The sequence below is a fragment of the Epinephelus lanceolatus genome, chromosome 16, assembly GCF_041903045.1.
Source record: "Epinephelus lanceolatus isolate andai-2023 chromosome 16, ASM4190304v1, whole genome shotgun sequence".
In the NCBI taxonomy this organism is placed as follows: domain Eukaryota; kingdom Metazoa; phylum Chordata; class Actinopteri; order Perciformes; family Serranidae; genus Epinephelus; species Epinephelus lanceolatus.
In genome coordinates this window covers 38,643,268-38,667,820 of record NC_135749.1, presented here as the reverse complement: position 1 = coordinate 38,667,820, position 24,553 = coordinate 38,643,268, and the positions used below count along the sequence as shown (strand labels likewise).

Genomic DNA, 24,553 nt, shown 5'->3' with positions numbered 1-24,553 from the left:
CTGTAAAAAAATGAGAAATAAACATAGTTTGTCATTACTGGCATAATACTTTTAAAAAACAGGTGGGTTCTTAATTTACAGATAATGTCTGTAATTTTACAGTTTTGTATACTATTTTTAAAAAACAGAAAACTACTGTAAAAATTTAAAGTTATTTACCGTAAAATTAGGATTTTTTTTTTTTACAGTGTAGTGAAACATCCTGATGCAGACTATTAACTGTCGCTCATGCAGCATTTGAAGATAATTACAAGAACGGCCGTTCTCAGCTTTTAATGTCTGAAAGTCTCTGTTAGCCACATTATGCTATTTGTCTTTTATGTAATGCACGTTGTATGTGTTGCTGTTTCTTTTATCTTTTGATACCCCTCTAATCCCTGTCCCCTTCTCCTCAAGAGGCTCTAGCCTTTTGCCAGGCCGCCATTGTAAATAAGTATTTGTTTTTAATGACTTGCCTGGTTAAATAAAGGTTAAATAAATAAAAAATAAAATAAAAAGTCCACCACAAACATTCATCACGTCTCATCAACGAAAATGAAACATAGATTTCATCCTCATCTTTATCATCAAGATCTATTTTTAGCTCATCAGTGGCTCGGGGCTGCTGACTGGCCCTTTACCTCCTTTCATTTTGCAAAAGTGGCCCCTAGGCAATGCAAGATGAGTATCCCTGACATATGTCAATAAAGACACTGATACTCTCTAAAGATGTTTACATGGTAAATCTGATGCTGCTGATGACGAGCACCAAGCTTACAAAGCATTTCAGTCGAGATAGCTGTCAGTCCAAACTTTTTTGTGTTCATGAAGTCTGTATTTGGGCATTATATCTCACTGTTCTGCATTGTGAATTGTGACTTGAACACAGCATTTCTAGCCCCAGATAATCATGGAGTTTTGGATATTTCACCAGTACACTGGGTAGAGGTCAGGCTGTGTCTAAGTTCAGCTGTGTATTTGTATGGATTGGTGGCCAAGGACAATTCAACAAATTATTCAATGATTAAAACACAAACCTAACAGTGTTCTTATGAAATCCTACACTCACAGCAAACCCTGAAAGCACCTTTGAACCTGCAGAGAGGAGATATCGTTTGCTCAACTCTGGGGGGTTTTTAATGTCAATAATGGAAAAACCCAGAAGCTTGTAACTCTGCTACCAGTCACGTTTATAAAGAATGACCGGCTCGGTGAGGCTTAGTCATCGCTGCTTTTGCGTCGTGCATCTGTCACCTGAGATCTCTTCCAGTTACATTCTGAAGCTGATCAGCTGTAGCATCATGAATCTGTGGATCAGCAGTCATCTCCTGGTAGTGGGGCTGTTTCTGAGCACCTCGGCTCTGACACCTGAAGAATGCCAACCCTTGGTCACACCTCTGTCTCTGGCTGACCGCTCAATAGTAAGCCTTTATCTGACTCCTGTCTGATTTTCCTAAAAAAAGACTCCTGCTGGTGGACCTTTTTTTTTCAGGTGTTTTGTCACAGAACAGTTGTGTTAGTCCAGCTAGTGTTAGGTGCCTTTTTGAATTTTTGCTAAACCCCCAATTTTGTGGAATATAAATGTGCTGGTCTACTTTTTCCCCTAGAATAAGTTTGTAAATGTTAAATGTCTAAACACAAGAGGTCTGCCTGAGAAAAAGAGTTAAATACTGGCAAAATACAATTAAAAATCTGATTTCATAACAAGTAAAAGAGATTATGATTATTACCAAAACCACTGAGGTTCAGTGTACAGCCATTATTGAAAGATGTTTGTATCATGCTGTCACTAACTGACTTTGTGTGCAGATGTACGGCAGGACGAACTTCATCATGGGTTACAGTGATCATGAATTATATAAGAGCATCCTGAAGTTAACTGAGAGCTCCTGGTTAAACATCACCCCATCATCAAGCCCAGATAAAGTCGTAATGTCTCAGGAGAACAAGATGTGAGTAGATAACAGTGCAAATACACGATAGTCGACCAAACGTTAGTTGACCGGAAATGTCATTAGTCAGCAAAATTTCATTGGTTACTTAGTCGCCCAAAATAACAAACATGAAACTCTATATATATGACTGGACCATGTGGGAATTTAATTTGAAAGGACAGACACAGGAAGAGGCCCCACTCAGCAGTCAAACAGGAGTCAGGTTACCAACCATTCACAGCTGACAGATATCTTCCCTTCTTCTGTAAATATTCAGCCTGATAAATACAGAAAAGTTGATCATTTTAGTGCAGGGCTACCCAGAGCTTTACATCTGTCCCACAGTCGATAGGCCTACACACTTATAAACAGCACCTGGAAGAAGATCAGCTCTACACTCAGGATTTCAGGTAAATAGGCTATATGGTGCTTGTTAGGGTTGCTTAGCAACCTCAGACACAACCTGCCACTGTGCTCTTGAAAGCTAGCACAGAAAAGGCACAAGAGTAATGTCTGAATATATGGAATGAACCTCGAATGTATTAAATGAACCTTGAACATATGGAATGAATGTCTAAATATATGGAATGAACCTTGAATATATTGAATGAAAGTCAGAATATATGGAATGAAATCTGACTTCATTTAGGCACTAGCGCCATCTTGTGTTTCCTCTGTATGCTTGCATTGGATGCTCCAGCAAGAACACAGTGAATATGAGTGAGTCGGCAAGAGACATAGTGGTGGCAGTTTTAAGCAATGAAGACATAGTAATTTCAACATTGGTTAATGCACATGGTAATGTTAACCATACCAAATACCGCAGTACGATATGGGGTGGCATTTGTAAAGTGGCTTGCACTGAAATTAACAGCAACATTTTGCCACATTTATCTTCAAACAACGTTTAAAAAAGTGGTGTGAATTTTTTAAAGTCACTTTTTACCACATTTACAGCAATATTTGAAATATGTTAAATATAATGTCACATTTAAATCTAAATTATAAATGTTATACCTAAATGTTAAATCTAAATCTAAATGTGCTTGGTGAAACCAAATATTTAGCTAATATGTAAATGAACACTGCCGGTCAGCAGAAGTACCAAAATAAAAGCCTGGGTGGTCAGACTGTGTTTATAGCATCAAATAACGAATTAAAACCAAACTAACTCGGAGAAAATGAACACTTGAACATACATCAGCGTGATAAGAACTACCTAAAATGACAGAGAAAGGTCTGAGAAAGAATAGTATCAGTAATATATATTGGGGCTTTTGTTCCATATATTCAAACTTCATATTATATATATATATATATATATATATATATATATATATATAAATATATAATTTCCTGAATGGCATGCCATAATATACAGATATATATATGTACAGTCAAGTCAAACATCTCAACCTCAGGAGTAGTATGACAAAAGAATCATTCAAGGTCTGCTTACGAGTCTTTTTCAGAGCTGTAAAATGTATCATTCAGTCTTCATCAGTGAAACAAATCTTCACTTTGTCAGTCAATATGAATAAGAAATCCTCAGACAGCTCTATCAGTGTATGACCTCACTTCTTCCTCTGTTGTTTTTCCCAGAAATGGAACTTGCTCTGGCTCATCTGTCAATATAACCATTGACAGCAACATTCTGACATCTCAATGTAAGTTATCTGATTTGACATGATGTTTGGGAGTTTTGGAAACAGGCACTTTATTGGCAGTTTTTAATTGAAGAATTCAAGACAGACTAAACCCCTCGATATAAGCAGCTCATAATTAGGCTCATTATCAGGAAGGTTTCTAAAATACATAAATCCAATCCTTCCAGTTTCAAAAGCATTTTTAGCCACGCAAGCATTGCTGCTCTGGGGATGGAAATGTCTGGTGGTCCACCATTTTGGTCCAGACTGAACTAATGTATGGACTGAAATTAAAATCAGCCAGATGATCAGTGCCGCTTCTGCACTATTGGGCCCATAAAGCAGGTGCACTAGAGATTTCCATCAGCTGAGCCAACTAATTCCGGTTTAGCTCTCTGCTAACTTGAATGGGGATAAAATGATTTAATCTTGCGGTCCTTCTAGACTTTCCAAATGTTATCAGACCAAATGGATCAAACCTCAATAGTAAAACGAAACATTTTGTGGGGGTTCGGATACTACAAAAAAAATGTATCCACTGATTTATGTCGCCTCCTTCTCAATTTTAGTTTATAGGAAAAAAACTGTTGGACACAATAGCATGATGTCACAAGCTTGGAGGCTGTAACTTCACTGTTTTGCCACTACTAAATTGGCCAGCATACTTCCTGGGGTCCCAATATCCAGGCCCAAACTTCCTCTTTAATGCGCCATCATTTCAGCTAATCTCTACGAACAAATATCTTAATATGAATGCAGATACATTTATAAAAATAATATGGTTTCAAGATTAGGGATGCACCGAATATTTGGTAATCGAATATATTCAGCTGAATATTGCAAAAGAACACATATTTGGTATTCGGTGGAATAAGTGAAAAGCAAGGCCGAATAATAGTGGCGTGTTTTGATGATGCAATCAAACAGTGTATGGTGACGGACAGAGTAAAATGTCGGCAGTGTGGCGATATTTCAAAGTGTTGGAGAGTGATAGAAGAAAAGCAGTTTGCAAAGAATGTAATACTGAACTATCTAGAGTAGTGTTGCAGGGTATACTGGTACCAACGGTAGACCGCGGTACTAAAACACCACCGTACATATGATACCATAATGTTGGATAACCGTAGCACCACGGTACCTCACGGTACCACTACTGTGGGATAAGTTAAAAGTCCAGTCGCAAGATGGTGGGTGTCCATGTGCCGTCCAATAACGGCGCGCGCTGGCCACCTGTCACTCAATATGCTGCTGCAGTGGTTTGTATCCAGTGACATTTCAGGTATTAGCTGAGCTATTGAGTATCTTTGAGCAGTGAAATTTATTATTAATCCTGCTGGTTGTGGGTTGAACGGGGGTCACAGACACAGACAGGAATGTATTCCTGTCAAATACGGCGGCCACGTGCTCCGTGGCGCAAGATAACGGCTTACCGGTGACGGAGAAGTCGGGCTCCAGGTCCAATAATTTCGTCTTCTTGGTGTTATTACTGCCCAGAAGTACCTGGACAGCCGAGCCATGGCGGCACACAGTTATGTGACGTGTCAGAGGAGAAACGAGCCGTTCACATTTCTCTCTTTGTGGCAGGTAACGGTCCACAAACCTCACCGCACTTAAGGGACTGTTCTTAACTTGTCAGAGGAGGAGGAGGGTGGCTGGTTGATTTTTGGTTGATTTTTATTTTATTAATTTATTTTATTTTGATCCCCCCTATGTTAATCACTTATTGATGCTGTTTTTGAAGTATGAATAAGTCAATAAGTAATTTATTCCATTGAAATATCAGTGATGTATTATAGAAAAGTGATTTATCTTTTTATAAATGACAAAAGGCACATCTGCCTCATTTTCGTTGTGGTATCGTGATACTACTCAGAACTGTGATACTTTCACTGGTATCGTACCATGGGTCCCAATTTTGGTACCATGACAACACTAATCTGGAGGGTGTTCATCTGAAAAAACTAACGAAAAACTAAACAACGGCATTCGATATTCGGTACTCGGTATTCGGCCAAGCATTTAATTTTATTCGGCTTCGGCTTCGGCCACAAATTTTCATTTCGGTGCATCCCTATCCAAGATTGCATTTCTATCACATGGACTGTTTACCCACCACTCAAATGTGATTGGTTAATACTGCTCGGACTACAAACAGAAACCAGAACACTTCTGATACCCAAATCTTGTCCTGTTGCCTGGATCCTGCATACATCTGCAGATATCTGGTAATGGATTAGAGGCTAAATTTACAATATTTCAAATGAAGAATGTTGTTGTTTTACTTAAAATTGTCTGACTTTGTTTCTGTCCTCAGTCGCCACCCTCACCTCGGAGGTCCACCTGCTGCCAAGTTGTGACAGCTGTCTGCTCTTGAACATAAACAGCACTGGCAAAAACTTCAGGAAGTTACTGGACAAGATGAAACTCAGCAGTGATGTTGCAGAGGATGACATCAATGCTCACTCTCTTTATTTGATGAGTAAGAAGGAATGATCCAGAGAGAGAAAATAATACATTTTATGTCCAAAGCATTCATCCATTTTTGTTGTTTTGATTCCAGGCAGAGAGTCGACCCTGAAGGACTCAGACCTAGAACATTTCAAGCAACAGGCGAGCTGCCTTGGCTTCTCCAGAGAGCCAGACTTCCTCTACGACCCCAAGAACGGTGCTTTACCTTTGAAACCTGTCTGATTAAACTATGAAATCAAGATGTGTGATGTCAGACAGAACTGATTTCTTTATCTCTTTTTCTCTCTGCAGAGTTCTGTGCTGAAGGCGAGGGCATTAAGATGACATTTGACTAAATTTAAGAGCAATGTTAATGAATATTTCAAACTGAAACTGAGGAAGTAAAGAGATAAAAGGTGACTCAAACAACAAACATGCGTTCCTTGTTTTTTTATTTCGAATCAAATAAAATGGTGTAACATCAAGGTGTTCAGACTGTGTTGACAAGCGAGTGCTGAGGGAGAGAGGTGAGGTAATGATCATGTGTGAGGTGAAACGGACAGGTGGTGTGTGCAGGTGTTCTAACAGCAGGAAGTATCTTATTGTAGTTTGGCTGCTGATTTGACTGCTCACCAACATGGTCAGCAGTTGAAGCTGCAGCAGTTACTTTAAATCTAGAGACTAAATGCTTCAATTTGCATCAAAAATCACTTCTTAGAGTCATAACTCAGCCACATTTCAACACACAGACATGATACAAATATTTTTAGATTCAGTGTGACTTACATTTTCCAAGGATATCATTGTCTTTAAAAGAGCATGCGTGTGAGCAGAGTGAAGTGGTGAGAATTTCTAATTCCTCTCCTCACTCCACACATGTTCTGCTTTACACAATCATGACAGGGTTTTTTTTGCTTGCAGTGGCCCCACACAGGCCCCAAAAGGGCATGTTTGCTGGGATTCAACACTGATCTGAGGACACTTTACTGGCTAAAGTTAAACATTTACAGAAAGAAGGGTCCAACTGCAGACCTTCGCCATGGGTAGAGAGAGCAGGTCCCCATGAGCAAGATGTTACTTCTCTTAGGTGCCCAAGACATTACTGTTAACATGTTGTTGTTTTTTAGGGGGAAAAAAACAACTTCTTTTTTTTTTTTTTTTTTTTTTTTTAGCGTGTTAGCTTTGAACGAAATCAAGCCTGGTTGTTTCACAAAGTGTACGAGATGTTAGCTTGTTGGAGCAGCAAACACTGATGTGAGCCTTTTTGAGAAACAGTGTGCCTCATTCACAAACAGTGTGTACGCACAAATCTGTGCTTAAGATAGATAGATGGATAGATAGATAGACTTTATTGTTCAAATCCACACCATCAACAATTCACATAAGATTGGAATTTCATTGCATTTGATATGGATAAAACGGTACATCAGCAGCAAAAGTGCTTGAGCAAATAATGAATATAGAAATAAATATAAAAATGTACATTAGCACAGAATAATTCAAGTCCATCAAGCTAAGACCAGAGATCAGTGAGAGTGTGAGAAGGGGGTTATTGACTGAGTTCAGTGTAAGTGGGTGGTGTGTGAGAGGGTAATCATCTTATGAAGTGCAAAAGTCTGATGGCTTGAAGAATGAAGCTGTTGCAGAATCTGGCTGTTCTGCTCCTGATGCTGCAGTGCCTCTTGCCAGAGGCCAGAAGGGAGAACAGTCCATGGTGGGGTTTTGTGTGGAGAACTTGGTGATGTTGCTCATGTCAGAGAGTGTTTGTGTCCAGTGTCCTGGATGGAGGGAAGAGAAGTTTCAATAATTTTCTCTGCAGTCCTCATCACTCTCAGCAGGGTGTTCCAGTCCGCAGCAGAGCACCACACAGAGATACATGCATATGAATGTTTTAGTAGAAATCTGGGATTGATCAATATTTTCTTACCTGAAGTGATTTTGTACTTTGTGAACAAATGTAGAACTGCCTCAGGCCATGTGTGCACACAAATGATAAAGGCCCTGCTGTCTTAGAAAATGTAAACACACACCTTACTGATCTGAATGAAGATGCTGATCCCATCCGATGATTTTTACATAGTTAATCTGATGTTGCCTGAAGAGCACCAGACTTAAAAAAAAAATCATCTCAGACCTGCTAATCCAAACCTTTTTGTCTTCATTGTTCTGTGATTTGGGAAATTGTATTTAGCTTTTCTGCATTCATTTTGAGTTGTGACCAGGCACAGACAGTATCTGCAGATATTTTTTTTGATTGTTTTCAGTGGTGATCCAAAATTAAATTCTGTGGAATGCTTTTTTTAAGTAAGTCAAATTTATTTATATAGTGCTTTTCACAGATATAGTTCACAAAGTGCTTCACAAGGGCATTATACAAAGCAAACATAGAGACTAACAATGTGAGAAGTGCATCTTGAAAAGTGCACAGCTAGCAAAACTATTTGCACACACACCAAAAAAAGAAGAATTCACACCACACAACAACAACACACAAAATTTGAATAAATACAGCTCTGGTGCACAAAAGTCACCCAAACGCCTGTCTGAGCAGGTGTGTCTTTGGCTGGCTGGAAACCTTAGAGTCAGCAGACCGTAAGGGAACTGGCAGAGCATTCCAAAATTTAGGCGCTACAGCCGCAAAAGCTTGATCAACACGTCTTAAGGCGACTGCGACAGACAGACTACAAATGTAGCCTATATGATCGAAGAAAGTAAACTGAAGAATACAGGTGAAGTAGTTCAGCTACATCAGCAGGAGCCTGACCGCGTAATGCTCTGTGAGTAAGAATGAGAATTTTAAACTGGATCCTATACTAAACAGGGAGCCAATGAAGGGATTTTAGTGTAGGGGTAATGTAAGAGCGTCTATTTGATCTAGTTAGTAGTCTGGCAGCAGCATTCTGGATTGACTGCAGTCGAGCAAAACCAGACATACTCAGTGAGGCGAAGAGTGCATTACAGTAGTCAATGTGAGATGAGATAACGGCATGTATAATCATTTCCAGTTCAGCAGTTAAAACAACAGATCTCAGTGTTCTGATTTTTCTCAAGTGTAAAAAACAAGATTTAGACCCTAATCTCATGAACGTAGTCAACGAGCCTGGATAACCTTTTAGGCTCTTTAGGTTTGAACAAGAAGTAGCTGGATATCATTTGCATATAAATGATATGCAATGTTATATCTGTTTACTATTCGTCCAAATGGTAGCAAATATAAAGAGAATAACAGAGGCCCAAGAACCGAGTGCTGCTGGACACCACAGGACAGTGGAGAGGAATCAGATACAAACCTGTACAATATCTGTAGAGATGGAGAGACTCCTATCAGAGAGACATGAAGAAAACCAGTCTAATGCTTTGTCTGATATGCCAATGCAGTCATGCAGCCTGTTAATGAGGATTTGACGGTCCATTGTGTCTAATGCAGAACTGAGGTCCAGAAGTACTAACACAGAACAATTACCTCTATCAACAGACATTAAAATATAATACATTTGAAACTCTCAGAAGTACCTTGAAACTTGTAAATATTGTGTATTTCCAACGCAGCTGTGAGTTGATTGGCAACCACCTTCTCTGAAATTTTAGACAACAGTGGCAGTTTAGAAATAGGTCTATAGTTCTTGGGAAGAGCAAGATCTTAGTCAGTTTTCTTCAATATTGGCAATATTGACACATCCTGTAGACAAAGAGGAGTTAACAATAGCTAGCACAGAGGGGCCAATAATTGACAAAACTTTTTAAAAAATAGAGATGAAGAAATTATGTCCACGGGGGAAGACGACCACTTCTTTAAAAAATAATCCAGGCTTTTCATGTCATAGACAATATTCATTTATGATAGCAATTGTTTTTGAACAAAAACAACCTCACACAATACATTAAAACCTAAAATGATTTTTTTAGGCAAAAGCCGCAAGTTTCCCACAACATCTAAATTATCAGCAGACTGCTCAGAAAGGAGAACTGACCTCCCACTTACTTCACTGCCAGCTACAAGCTTACCTTCCTTATTCAGCTCCAATCTAGCCTGCTCCACTCCTAATTTTGTCTGCTGTCGGAGCCAATTGTTTTACCACCTCAGTTTTTAATTTGAATTTATCATGCTCAAGTTGTAACAAAAGCAACTCTTCTGTTGGTCAATCGTTAAACCTGTTGTCGTAACCAGCAGAGACAACACGTTACGAGGAGAAGGAACATTTAATGGAGCTTCAGGTAAAACTTTATTTTCAATCAAACAAGCCTTCAAAACAGATTTAACCCTCTCTTTTTGGCGTTTATCACCCACATCAATTTCATAGTTTTCTGCTATCTTCAGCAGTTGTTCTCTGGTGCATAAATCTAACAACTCCTCTGAGGGAGAAGCAATAAATTCGTCTACAGTAACCATACTTACCCTGTGTGCATAAAATCAATGCAGCAAGTGAAAACTGAGCCAGTGCACAAACCAAACTCAAACAACAGGTGCACTCCACGGGAACTGCCCATTGGTCTGACAGCCCATTGTTACGACCATATTAAACTCATTGTTCCGAAGTCCTGTTGTTCTGAAATCATCATGATGCCCTGTGGTTAAGGTCTGGTTAGGGTTAGGAAAAGATCATGGTGTGGGTTAAAATGAAAAAGAAAGTGGCAAACACATAAGCTGTGAGCCTGCTTCGCCTCAAGCCTTTCCCAGCTGACCCAGAGCCGGTCGTGGCGCACCATAAAGGCAGAAATACGCCCGCCGGGAGCCGTTCAGCACCACGTAGAGCTCCCCTCACAACCCCGACCCCAGAGTTAATAACAGGAGGTTATGGTGTTTCACTCTCTTCTCTCTATGGCACTTGTATCTCGACCAGTAGCCTACTTTTGTTGCGTTTGCTGATCCTCTATGGTACACAAATACAGTATAGCCCAGTATAATCACATGTCGGAACAACGGGACGTCGGACTAATGGGTTGTCGGACCAGTGACATGGACCCCACCCCGCTAGCTAACTACCTATCCATTATTAGTCTCTCCACCAGACAATCAGAGATCTCCGCCCTCTGATAGTCTGGGGACACTCCTTTCTAAAGTGTGTTTAACACACCGGAGAAAACGGCTGGCAACAAAGCAACGCCTCTTGCATTTTTGAACAGGACACGCCCTCCTGGAAATTTGCGCTCCCCCTTTTCTCGTCCGCAAGGAAACAAACACACAGAGATCTTGAAAATGGATGCCGAGAGATTTAACTCCGTTTAATCAAATGTGTGCTCAGTTCACAAGATTGTGCAAATGAAGGACTTACAGCGACTTTGTTTAAAACTTTTAACGCAGTTGGACTATGCTTACGAGCACAAGAGTTCAGCGAGCCACCAAAGGACTGCCCTGCAGATTTATTATTGGTTCTGCAACGTAGGTTTTTCTTTTTAAACTCTGAAATTGTATCCGCCCATCTAAACACAAAATCAGGGAAAAAGACATCAGTCTTTAGTTAAGCAAAGCGTCTAAAGACTGACATGTGAAAAAAAAAAAAAAAATGCCAGAAAATGGTCACTGCAAACTAACTGCGTCCCTCTAACAAAAGCGCAGATTTCCCGCTATCAGACACAAAGGAATTACGCACACACAGCACCACAGGGAATCCCCAAAGAAAACCCTCCCAAATCTAGTGATATCAAAAACAGGTTCATTCACAAATTTGGACCCTTCTCCAAAACCCGTGGCGACTAAAACTAATACCAATACTATAATGCAAATCAAATTACAACCAAAGCAGCACACAGCTGTAACTAAAGACTAAATTTACATACCAAAAGCAAAAGATGGACCAAAAAACGGACGAGCCCCCATTTTGTCACGACATGGCTCTAAAGCCGAGACAAAAAGGCGAGGGAATGCAGGATAAATGCGAATAATAATTTACTTAAACAAAAGTTAAATCATTTATCATATTGTAGAGATGTGGGAGATCTCCGGGGAGTCGTTTTACAGATAAAAATGAACACCAGACGAAATACTTCTCACCTCAGCTGTAGTTTTATTAAGGGCAGACGTTGTGATGGTACAGGTCACGGCTTCAGCAACAAAAGGGAGACTTTTAACACAAAATAGCTGGCACATGTGCAGACTAGCGTCTTCTCCCATCAAAAGTAAAACAACGACTCACCCAAAGTGGACGTGACGTCACTATTTAACCCTCAGGTAGGCAGCGATCATTACATATCCCCCCTCCTTAAAGCCAGGGCCATCCTCGGGCCGCAGCCAACCAAGAAATGAAACTTAAAAGCTCACATTATACACAGACATAGCCAGTGGTACAATAAAAAAATAAATAAATAAACAAAAAGTCTCACAGCATAAGCTTAAAACCAGTGTGCCCATGTCCAACACTCTGCAGGTATACATACAGTCGAAGGTTGATATTTTTTTCTCCCCCTTAAACCAAACACAGGAACCCACAGCACCCAACAGCTCACAGATCTAGCTTCTGAGTAAAATAAGGGTGAAACCAACGTGTAGTGGCCCACCCAGAGGTCACTCTAGGTGCGTGCCTCGGCCTGAATAAATATTGGGGGGAGTGGGGGAGAGACGGGGAAAAGTTAGGGATAGGCAAAGAGGGGTGAGGGCGTGACAGAGATGCAGGTGGCCCTCGTTCCTCCAGCACCACCTCTAACGGCGACACATCAAGGCCTGCAGGTTGTACCGACACTGCAAGGGGCTCCTAATGTTCCACCACTGGTGGCCACCCCACTGGCAAAGAGAAAGTTGAACCCATAGTCCTCCGTTTCATCATCATCCCCACCAGTTTCTCCAGCGAGGGCAGATTCCACAGGTGGAGCAGGGGGATCCTGATGAGACTGCGCATCCCCACCCCAAGTGAAGAAAGGAAGCAGGTTGGCCACATGATGAACCCCAGCATCAGAGTCGTCTGAGACCCGCGACAACCTGTAGTTCAAGTCCGACATCACTCTCTCCACTCTGTATGGACCCTTGAACAAGGGGGCCAACTTGGCAGTGAACCCTGCAGACGCGTCAGAGCGTGGATGAGTTCTCAGCCGTATCAAGTCGCCAACCTCGAAAGAAATCTGTCTCCGTCTCTTGTCATAGTGACCCTTCTGAGTTTCATGACTGGCTGCCAGCAACTGACGCATATGATCGTATGTGTCCCGCAGAGCAGCAGACAGCTCAGACTTGTACACCTCCACGTCCTCCGGAGGTGGTTCCAGTTCAGGTTGCATCCACAGGTCTAGTGGCGTGGCGAGGTCCCTGCCATAGAGAAGGAAGGCTGGTGAATCCCCCGTGCTCTGATGGGGGGCGGTTCTCAGCGCAAAACTGATAAGAGACAGATGGCGGTCCCACTCCCTGTGCTTAGAGGTACGGTCTTGATTGTCCGATTTACCCGCTCAGTTTGGTTGGACTGTGGGTGATAGGCTGTGCTCAGCCTATGGGCAGTACCCATTGCTGCGACGACTGACTCAAACATGTCGCTGACAAACTGGACGCCTCTGTCTTATACCAGATGTTTTGGCGCACCATGTCTGGCAAAAACCTCGGACAGAAACTTATCAGCAGCAACCTGCGCAGTTGCTTCTTGCACTGGGCATATCTCAACCCACTTGGTAAAATAGTCTATGAAGACTAGAATGTACTCATTGCCCCATGAAGACCTTGGCAGTGACCCACGAAGTCAACTCCAGCGAACTCCCAAGGGAAAGAGGCCACAACCGGTTGAAGGAATCCACCTGGCTTACGGTTAGTCGGCTTACTGAACTGACAGGTAGAACAAGACAGCATGTACCGTTTGACATCGCCCCTCATGCCTGGCCAGTACATCCGCTTCTGGAGTCGGCCCTGGGTCTTCGCGATCCCAAGATGACCTGCCATTGGATGGTCATGAAAGTACTCCAGCAAGGTGCTTCGGAGTGAAGTGGGCACGTAAAGACGAAGGTCTTTATAAGGGTGCAGACGACACGATGCTCTCTTGTCACTGAAATATACAAGGCCGTCATGAAGACAGAAATCGGATGGATCAACACAGGAGTTACTCTCCAGCGTGGAGCGCAGTGAACTGATGGTCGAGTCAGCATCCTGTAGTGCACGCAATTGCACTTTATCAGTTAGTACTAACAGGGGCTGATTCCTGAGGTTCAGAAATCCCACTGTGGCATAGCTGGGGAGCAAGTCAACCACCTCACTGGGTGAGACTGGATTGCGTGACAGCGCATCAGGGATGGAGTTCACTGCACCCGGCTTGTGGACAACCTCGAAATCAAAGTCTTGGAGCCTAAGGCACCACCGAGCCAACCAACCTGACGGGGTTTTTCGGATGTGGAATATGGTCGTTCTGACTTAGACAGGGTGTGGCTTACATATGCCACGGCTCTCTCATGCCCCCTCTCATCAGTCTGGATCAAAGCGGCACCTAAACTGACGTCGCACGCGTCAGTGTGCACGGCAAACGGTTTCTCGAAGTCAGGGAGAACCAAGACTGGCACAGTACACAGTCTTGACTTGAGGTCGTCCAAGGCCTGCTGGCAATCGCTAGACCATACAAACGGGCCCCATCCCTCGTCAGTGCAATAAGTGGCTCTGCCACCGTTGATAGCCCTGGATGAATCTACAGTAGTATCCCATCATCCCAAGGAACTGCTTGATCTGTTTGACACTACGGGGCCTTGGGAAGTCTTTGATGGCACTGACCTTGTTCTCATCTGGGCTCAGGCCTTCCTGAGTGACAGTGTAGCCCAGGTACCGGAGGGAGGGCTTGCAAAAGTGGCATTTTGAGAACATCAAGGACAACCCAGCATCTGCCAGGCGGGTGAAGACCTCACTGAGATCAAACAGGTGCTGGGAGAAGGTGGGGGAAGCAATGACTATATTGACTAGGTAGACCACGCAACACTTCTAGGTCAGGCCAGCCAGGACTGAATTCATCAGACGTTGGAAAGTCACTGGTGTGTTTGACAGACCAAACGGCATCACTCTAAACTGGTATAACCCCATGTGACAAACAAAGGCCATCTTAGGGCGGGATTCAGGGGCCACGGACACTTGCCAGTACCCCCGAGCGAGGTCAAGCGTTGAGATGTACTTCCCCCGGGCAAGAAAGTCCAGCGACTCATCCACCTTAGGAAGGGGGTATGAATCCTTGACTGTCGCCTTGTTCACTTTTCTGTAGTCCACGCAAAAGCGTGGCTCAGAGCTCTCAGCAGTTTTCCTGTCCACAATAATAACAGGAGAAGCCCACGGCCCATTAGCGGGTTCAATAATGCCCTCCGCAAGCATCTTAGAGACCTGTTCTCCGATTATCTTTCTCTTCTCTGGGGAAGTGCGATAGGGCGGCAGACACACTGGCTTAGCAGTGCCCATTTCTACTGAATGCTTGACCAGGGAGGTGTGGCCCTGTCTGCCCTCAAAAAGGTGAGAGAACTCTTCCAAAGATCACGTGAGTTCTGCTTTCTCCCCCTCAGGCAGCGCTGCATCTCTCACTTTGTCGTGAATGCTCACCCTCAACTCATCATGGTTCAAGAAGGCAATATGGCCGTCTAAGTCCCTCAGCTCCTCGTCAGATAGCTCCGGAGCGGACTTGCTGTTCTCCCCAAGCCATACTCTCCTTGACGCCGGGTGCACATGCACATCAGCTGGTATCATGAAGTCAGTCCCCAAAAGGATAGGACAAGACAGTTCAGGGATAACTGCCAGACGGTGACTGAACAGCCGACCAAGCAGTTGGATCTGGAGCCATACCAAGCCAGATGGTAAGCAATGCTCTGAAACAGCGAGCTCCACAGGGTTAAAGTTCCAAGGAACCACCTTGTCCTCTGATATTCCACACTCCTCCAGGGTTGAGGGGTGAACTGCTGAAATTTAGCTATTAGCTCCCGAATCCATGATTGCCACCAGAGGGGTACCCTCAACCAAAATGTCTGTTTTGGTTGGCTGACCCAGGCGAGTGGCCGTGTGCTGCACAAGGTTGAGTGAGGGGCCAGCGCCAGAGAAGTTTCTGCCGTTGTTTGAGTTAGGACCCTTAGAATCATTGCGACCACCTTTCTGAAACTTGTGTGTGCGGGCCCCCTGGTCCATTTGGGGGGACATCCTGTTCTCACCCACTTTGCCAGCAGAGGCCCCTTCAGACACTTGAACAGGTGGGGGCGCATGGCTTGACTCCGCCCTCACCCCTTCCTTATCACATCTACAGTTCACACAATTACGAGTGGTCACCCCTGGGGCCATACATTTGAAGCAGTGTAGCTTCTGGCGTGACTGGGCATGGGGGCCAGGCTCATATCTCTCTGAAGACACCGGGCCCAAGGCTGAGTGTAACTCATGAGCTTTGAGTAAAAGATCAGAAATCGACCCCAGAGATGAGCTGTAGAGGGCCAGTCTGTACTGGTCTGACACGTGCCGACGAATGATCTCAATCTGTTCAGGCACAGGGGGCGGCATATTCAAACATTTGAATTCCCCTACAAGGTGTGTCACAAAAGTTGGAAGCGGTTCATCTGGCCTCTGGACCCTATCCAAAATACCTCTCCATATGTTTTCCTGGTTATCTGAAGGCAGAAAGGCCTGGCGAAATAGGTCAGAGAACTGAGCCCAGGATGACAGATGTGGCTGCATAGCTGAAAACCACTTTTTTGGTTCCTTTGCCAGAAATCTTGGCATCTCCAGGAACAACTGGGCGTTGGACAGGCCACAAGCTTCTTTATAGAGTGCCACTGCTTGAAGCCAATCATCCGGCTGCATGGCAGCGTCGCCATCAAACTTGTCAGGGAGCAGCCATGACTAGAGCACAGATTAGTTCGAGCTTGAATTTAAGCTCTCCCCTTCAGAATAACATCTGGGGTTTGAAAACGGTGGTGCAGGGGTAGAGGCATGGAATGCGGGCTGATATCGGGAATCCGCAGCCTGGGGGTGGGGGTTAATTTGGCTCTCTAGGTGATCCAGCAAACCTCGCTGTAGCTCCAAAGACTGGCTGAGCGTAGACTGCAACTGAGTTACCTGAAGCTGTAAGTGTTTAACCTGAGCAGCAAGGTTACAAACATCAGTAGACAAAACATCATAAAGTTCACATCTGGTGAGATCCCCAAAATCCCCATCATACAGTGGTAAACCCCTTCTTGCCATCTTATTTGACTAATAACCTAAGAGGAAACAATATCTGCTACCCCAGTGAACCACAAAGCTTAACTTGAATACACCATAAATGCACATACACTAAGTAGACAGTCATGAATGTACACAAGGCAGAACAAAACAAAAAGTGAACTACATTAACCAAATAGCGGTTTAAGTTATATATTTTTCCACTTTGACTTTGAAATGTCCTCACGGTGATAGAGCCAGCAGAAAATTGGCTCTACAACATAACAGCACAGTCACAGATCCTCCTTGCAGAGAAAAAGCTTCTGAAACATACCCGGTCGGGATCCTGCGGTCCGTCGCTTCCTACCTATCCAAAACGAGCCAGGGGACACCGCAGTAACTTCTTGGCAGGCAGCCAGCCAGTGGGCTGCAGTGGAGCGGGCCGTTAGTTCCTCCAGTTAGCGGCTAACAATGATGTAGCCTAGCACCGTCTTTATCCACCGAGGCTCCGTCACGGGGTGAAGATAGCAGTCCACGGCCACCACACTGAGTCCACTCAAGCTTAAACAACAGTCCGGCCTATCCGAGGTGTTCATGACACGGTTCGGGCACCATTTGTAGAGATGTGGGAGATCTCCGGGGAGTCGTTTCACAGGTAAAAATGAACACCAGACGAAATACTTCTCACCTCAGCTGTAGTTTTATTAAGGGCAGATGTTGTGATGGTACAGGTCACGGCTTCAGCAACAAAAGGGAGACTTTTAACACAAAATAGCTGGCACATGTGCAGACTAGCGTCTTCTCCCATCAAAAGTAAAACAACGACTCACCCAAAGCGGACGTGACGTCACTATTTAACCCTCAGGTAGGCAGCGATCATTACAATATGTTGAAGCAATGGGGTGTGGATGTCAGTGAAATCAGTAGTGAAGGTGTGTGCATGCATGGGTGGAAGGTGTAGTGAGTTGAGAGTGTTGGATGCCTGAAAAGAAAACCAAAGAATCAGCAACAAAGGACGATGGCAAGAGACAGACTGCCAGCCAGGCCAGGCAGCAATATAGAATCTGGAAGGATGGGGCCCAGGTGATTCCGACTACCATGATGACCCCACCACACATATCGCCAACTGACTTTGACTTGAGACAGATGACTCGAAAGGACTTGGCTTTAATTCAATATTAAAGGTACACTAAGCACCGTTGGGCGTCACTTCTGTTTACGTTCAACAATTTGATTGATTACTTTGTCAGAATGGGTCCTGAAATTTGTCTTGCATCCAAGACGCTTGTTTCTCATAACAAAAATCATTACAAAATATAACATCAGACAACATATAACATCAGACAACATATAATATCAGACACAACATCAGACAAATAAAATGATCGACATCAAACACAACATCAAAGTGGCTGCAGTATCTCCAAGTCCCTACACTAACAGCTCCTCAGTCTGTTTAATCTAGCTATGGGGACTCTATATCTCCTGTTGGACGGCAGCAGCTGGTACTCTTCAAATAAAATATGTGTCGGGTCGGACAAAATATTGCCTATTGGGACAGCATTCTTCTAGTATACGCAGCTTTAAAGATTGGCTCAAGTGTTTGACCTACAATCTTTGAGCAGATACTTAGCAGTCTCCCCAGGTGAGCTTTAAGTTGCACTGAGAGACAACTATACCATACGCTAAAGGCCCGAACATACTCCGGTGGAACGTACGCGGAACAGACTTCGCGGAGGTCCGCGCGGACTGTATTTTTCACATCGCAGGGATTTTTCACAGACATTTTTACAGGAAACTACAACGCGGAAGTGCGGTCGACTATGAAAGCCCAAATGACTGCAGACATTCCTCGCGGAGTCCGCTCCGCTTATAGTACGCCCGAGTATGTTTGGGCCTTAACTCCATACTGTATAACACTAAGTACAATAGATTGTAAAAACAATAATAAAATAGGTTTACTTGTACCAAAAGACCTTAGTCTCCTAAGAAAATAGATGCGTTGTTGTTTGTTTACCACAAATATAATCAATGTGTGCGCTCCATGATAGAGCAACGTCCACATGGATGCCTAACTATTTGTAGGAGAAGACTTGTTCGATGTTTGTGTTATCGATAATGACAGGTGGAGGATATGAGTTCTCTGGAAGACCAAAAATAACTTATTTTGTCTTCTTTGCATTGATAATAAGTGAGTTCTCCTCACACCACTCCACCAGTCTGTCTGTATGAGTCTGATGAATGCTGGGGTCATCTTCGGTCCCCAACAAAGACAACGGCACAGTATCATCAGAAAATTTCAAAATAAAAGTATTTGGTCCCTCACTTCTACAATCATCGGTATAAAATGTGAAAATAAATGGAGAACTAACGCAGCTCCGGGGCGCCCCAGTGTTAGTAACTGTAGGAGTTGAATATGTCTGATTAACTTTTACTCTCAGTACTCAGAAGAATGCGTGATACCAGTGAGTTAGATGGGGATTTACTTCCTTCTCATCCATCTTGGCCAATAAGAGCTCTGGCTAGATTAAAGGCCGATGTGAAATCTAAAAAGAGAGCTCTAGCTGTAGTTTTAGGCTTATCAAGATGCTTCAGAATAAGGTGTATCAGTGTCACCACAGCATCTTCTGTGCTACGATTTTGCTTGTATGCAAATTGTCGACTATCAAGTTTATCACCCATGGACTCACTAAGCTCATGAACTACATTTTTTTCCAAGGCCTTCATTACAACCGGAGTCAAGGCGACGGGACGATAATCACTTAGTTGCTTCGGACATTTCACCTTGGAAATGGGTATTATGTGTGATGTCCTCCACATAAGAGGAATACTACCTGTGTTCAATGAGCAGTCGTAAATAGACTGCCACACAGGGTCTAACTCATCTGCAAATGTATTCAGGATATATGCACTAAGATTATCTGGTCCCATGGCCTTCCTCTGATTTAACCTTTTAAAAATATTTCTCACCTGCTCAACAGAGACATCAGTCCTATCTGACTCAGAAGGTATAACTGTCTGAGTTATCTCAGCTTTTTTCAAACCTAGCAAAACCCATTCAATTGATTTGCAAACTCTAGCTCATTATCCACCACCAGAGCTTTTTGGGTGGTTGACAGTAGGGATGGGGCCGATCCGATCCAGTATCAGTATCGGGTTTCCGATACCAACGTAATTCACGGATCAGAAATTTCCGATCCACCTGTCGAAATTTCCGATCCACCAGCCGTGTCTGTGCTTTCACGTTGTCTGCTGGAATGATATGATGATTGCTACATAGCGGTGTTGCATGGTATACTGGTACCAATGGTAGACTGCGGTACTAAAACACGACAGTACATATGATACCATAATGTTGGAGTACCTCAGGTACCACTACTGTGGGATAAGTTCAAAGTCCAATCGCAAGAGGGTGAGAGTCCATGCGCTGTCCAATAACGGCACGCACTGGCCACCTGGCACTCGATATGCGGCTGCAGTGATTTGTTTTCCACAGAGCTCTACAGTGTGAGCATTTTACTCGCATTTGCGACTAAAAATAGTTTTGTGCAAGCAAAAGAAATCATTCAGGAGCACGCTGTGCGAGTACAGATTTCAACCAGCAGCAGAAACAAAAGGCGAATCCTGCAGGTTGTGGGTTGAATGGGGGTCACAGACAGGAATACGGCGGTCAAATACGGCGGCCATAGTGCTCCGCAGCGCAAGATAACGGCTTAAGGCCCATTTATGCTCAACGTTAAATACGGATCCGGATACGGACGTAGCCTTCTGTCCGTGCTCCATGTTCATTTCATCCGTATTTCTGCACGTTTCCATAAAGCTTACAGATACAGGCCAAACGGAGCAGTACCACCGGAAACCGTGGGGGCAGTGTTGCTGTCACTACCCGATATGTAGCTCTAGTGAGACACGAAGAAGAAGTAACAATGGTGGAACTTTTTCGCCTGAAACGCTGAAAATAAAATAAAAGAGGGAGACAGGTTTTTCCTATTTCATCTTATTTTGTTATATTTCTTCCTTTCCCCTCTCTGGGAGCGTCCGACCTCCCGCCGCCCGCTCCAGTCTCAAACACGGAGCCCGCCTACCCGCCCGCCCAGCCCCGCACATACCCCCGAGGCTCGGTCTCGCCGTCTCTCTGTCTCTGTCCGTTAAAAAAGGTGTTATAGGACAGCTAAAAAGACGTTCCGGTCAAATTGCCTGATGACAGGTTCTAAATTATTGCGCTGGCTCAACTGCTAGTTTGTAACCATAGCAACGAAGACTCAGAGCAGAGGCAACGGATTACAATGGGCATCATGAGTGATTTTATCGTTTCATTTAATTTATTTGGTGAATTTGATAATTTTGATGACAGCCTCCAGAGCACAGCTGTAGGTCGGCTCTCTGACACCGGCCTGGAAACTTGTCAGATCATGACCATCACGGGACATCGGTGTGAGAGCAGCCTGCAGGCTTATTGGGCTCTGTCAGTACAGGAGAGACGAGACTGGAGCAACATCTCGTCATCTCCAAATGTCCCAACAAGCAGTGCTCAATCTGTCAATCTCCATCCTTCAAATGCCACTATGATGGACATACCTATATCACTTTCAAACTTCACTACTAATGGTAATGTAGCATTTAATTTTGAACAGGAAACAATCGTTAATTTGTTAATGTGTTTATATGATTTAACCTCGACTACTATATGCTTATGAATTATTTGTTGCAATTAAAAACGATTCTGACTAGCCTACTATTTGGATGTTGATTATTTGAAACAAATTTCCTTGGGCCTATAAATGAACGCCAATGAATCTTTTTTTTTTTTTGCACATCATCCTCTGACAACCAGACTCTGTAACACACAAGCGGTAAGAAGTGCACTGGCTATCTGAAATAATTATCTTCTGAATAATATCACGTTTAGCCATCATCTCACTTCCCTTCACTGATCAGAGTCGCTATGCTCTCTACGCTGCGGCCTCAGCGGGTTTCCATGGCAACACCTGTGAACTACAGAGATTAAGTAGTGCGCTCAGCTGTGGCTTGTGAAAAACTCATGATTTTAACTGTAAAACACATTAAAGCATAAATAATTGATTTAATATCCATTTCTTGTGACCATGGTATAAGCGGGTTAATGCCCTTCGAGGTGTCCATTATCAGGAATTAATGGACTTTGCATCAGACGGTTCACGCCTCCGTGTCGTCCATTAATTCCTGATAATGGCCAGCTCGTCGGGCATTAACCCTTAAATAAATGACAAAAGGCACATCTGCTTCATTTTTGCTGTGGTATCGTGATACTACTCAGAACCATGATACTTTCACTGGTATCGTACCGTGGGTCCCAATTTTGGTACCGTGACAACACTACTACATAGTAGTGTCTACTTGATTTGTATCTGTGCTGTTCAGATTAATGTGACAGCTATTTTTTTGTTTTTTGATAGTGTATATTGCACTAGTAGTTTAACACTGTCTTAGAATTTAATAAATATTGACAATCAATTTGAAACCCTTACAGTTGCATATTTGTTTTCAGGATGGGATTTTTCCTGTTGACAGGATTTCCTGCTTTTCTGACCTTATACTTACCTCAAGTTGCCTTTTGGGACATACATGCATACATACGTACATATCATACTTGCCTGTAGAGAGGAGTTTATTACAGCCTCATATAAAATCAACAATAATGATAATAATATTAAAGCAAACAGAGTACTGGTATCAGAATAGTATCGGTATCGGCAGATATCCAAATTCAAGGTATCAGGATTGGATCGGAAATGAAAAAATGTGGATCAGTGCATCCCTAGTTGACAGCCCAGTCGTAGCTTTCATTGTATCCCATAACTGTCTGCTACTTTTACTTCGATCAGCCTCCTCTAATTTGAGCCTGTGTTTCCTCTTTGTTTCCTGTAGTTTACTTTTTAAATCTCTTTCTATCTGTTTTAGTTCCCCAATGTCCTTATTTTTAAATGCATTCTTTCTCAGATTTATAATGTGTTTAACATCCTTTGTTATGAACGTCTTATTGTTTGGATATATTTTTATCTAAGTGTTTCAATGTTATCAGGTGACCACACTTTAATTAATTTTTTCTCTGGTTTGGAACATTTCAATTTAGGTTTATAAATAGGTACAAGATGAACCACATTATGATCTTTGGTGGATATTGGTGGTCTTATTCTTGACACACATGCCCCCTCAACATTTACAAAGCATTTGTCCAACAGTTTATTTTTCTTCGTTTTGCCCTTCACATATTGTATAAATCCTGGCATTGTTAAGTCCAATTTACACTGATTCATATCTCCAACGACAATTGCTGGGATCTCAGGATGTTGTTGCTGCAGCGTGTGGACACAGTCTGCAACAGTGGCTGCTGCTCGCTTCGCATTGCCACTGGGAGGTGCGTATACCACAAAGACCAGTACACATCCAAATTCCCTGGGCAGATAGAATGGTCTTAATGTCAGGGACAAGATTTCAGTGTCTTTACAGTGAAAAATGTTATCAAACACAACGGAGCTAGCTAGCTCTCCATACTGCTCGTCCGTAGTGATCCAAGTGTCCTGAAGCCCCGACATAAATAGTTAGAACATCGTCATTTGAACTCTGTTTTTAGCCTCATTGTAGCCTGTAGCTCTAACTGCTTCGCGTTCACATGTGCGCATTTGCGCGAGACTGTGAGACATGGGCACCGCGTTAATGTGTGTGTGCTTACTTTTGCTGGTCTCGCGCTGGCTGGATGGTGCAGCCTGGACCCAAATGTTTTTATTGCCATTTGCAGAGCCTGGGCTGCCTACAGAGACCGGACTTTTTCTCAGCATATTCAGAGGATATGTAGCTGTACCTGTGTGCCCGCACACGGCCCCACGCACGCACATGCCGTCAGCCAAAACTATGCTCCATGTATTTTGCCATAAAGCATGTTTCTAAATACAGTGTGCATTTTTTGTCTTACATTAATATTTATTACACAGTGCATTTACAGTGCTCTGATTTTGCATCTCCTCTAATAAACTGTTTTTGATTTCTCATTCCTCTATACATAACACATCCCTGGGTATGGACTAGTTTTAACTAACTATTGTGTGTACGTATACATCTATAAATATATGTATATATATCTAATTAAATTTAAATTAAATTTAAACATTTAATTAGCTTTCTGCCTTGCGCAAAGTGGATAGTCAAACAAATTGAATGTAAGCATAAATACATTATGTTATATTGATTACGTTATTACTTTATTCTTCTTATTATTATCACTTTATTATTATAGCACTAGGAATAAATAATTAAGGACAGATTCTGGATCAGCACCATGGAGCAAACTTGTGGCCACAGTATACAGTATTTCTGGAAAAGGAATGAAAAGTCACTATGTGTGTACTTGTGTGTGTGTGTGTGTGTGGGTGTGTGTGTGTGTGTGTGTGTGTGTGTGTGTGTGTGTGTGTGCATACGCTAGGCTTGTGCTGATTTCCGGTTTAACCGGTTCGGTC

The 24,553-nt window shown here is 43.0% G+C and overlaps 1 protein-coding gene across 3 annotated transcripts in view; it reads left to right on the top strand.

Annotated features, from left to right (window-relative positions):
* The first annotated feature begins 1,174 nt into the window (after positions 1 to 1,174).
* LOC117263354 (uncharacterized) overlaps positions 1,175 to 24,553 on the top strand; it is a 130,808-nt gene continuing 107,429 nt past the window's right edge. Inside the window, exons 1-6 of one of the 3 annotated variants that reach the window (XM_033636629.2) lie at positions 1,181 to 1,400; positions 1,789 to 1,931; positions 3,516 to 3,580; positions 5,874 to 6,038; positions 6,120 to 6,224; positions 6,320 to 6,440. In XM_033636629.2, coding sequence (XP_033492520.1) covers positions 1,281 to 1,400; positions 1,789 to 1,931; positions 3,516 to 3,580; positions 5,874 to 6,038; positions 6,120 to 6,224; positions 6,320 to 6,363 — 642 coding nt within the window. In that variant the 5' untranslated portion in view covers positions 1,181 to 1,280 and the 3' untranslated portion in view covers positions 6,364 to 6,440. Of the gene's footprint in view, positions 1,401 to 1,788; positions 1,932 to 3,515; positions 3,581 to 5,873; positions 6,039 to 6,119; positions 6,225 to 6,319; positions 6,441 to 24,553 lie in introns of those variants that run through there. The other 2 variants (XM_078176085.1, XM_078176084.1) reach the window with 2 other exon arrangements.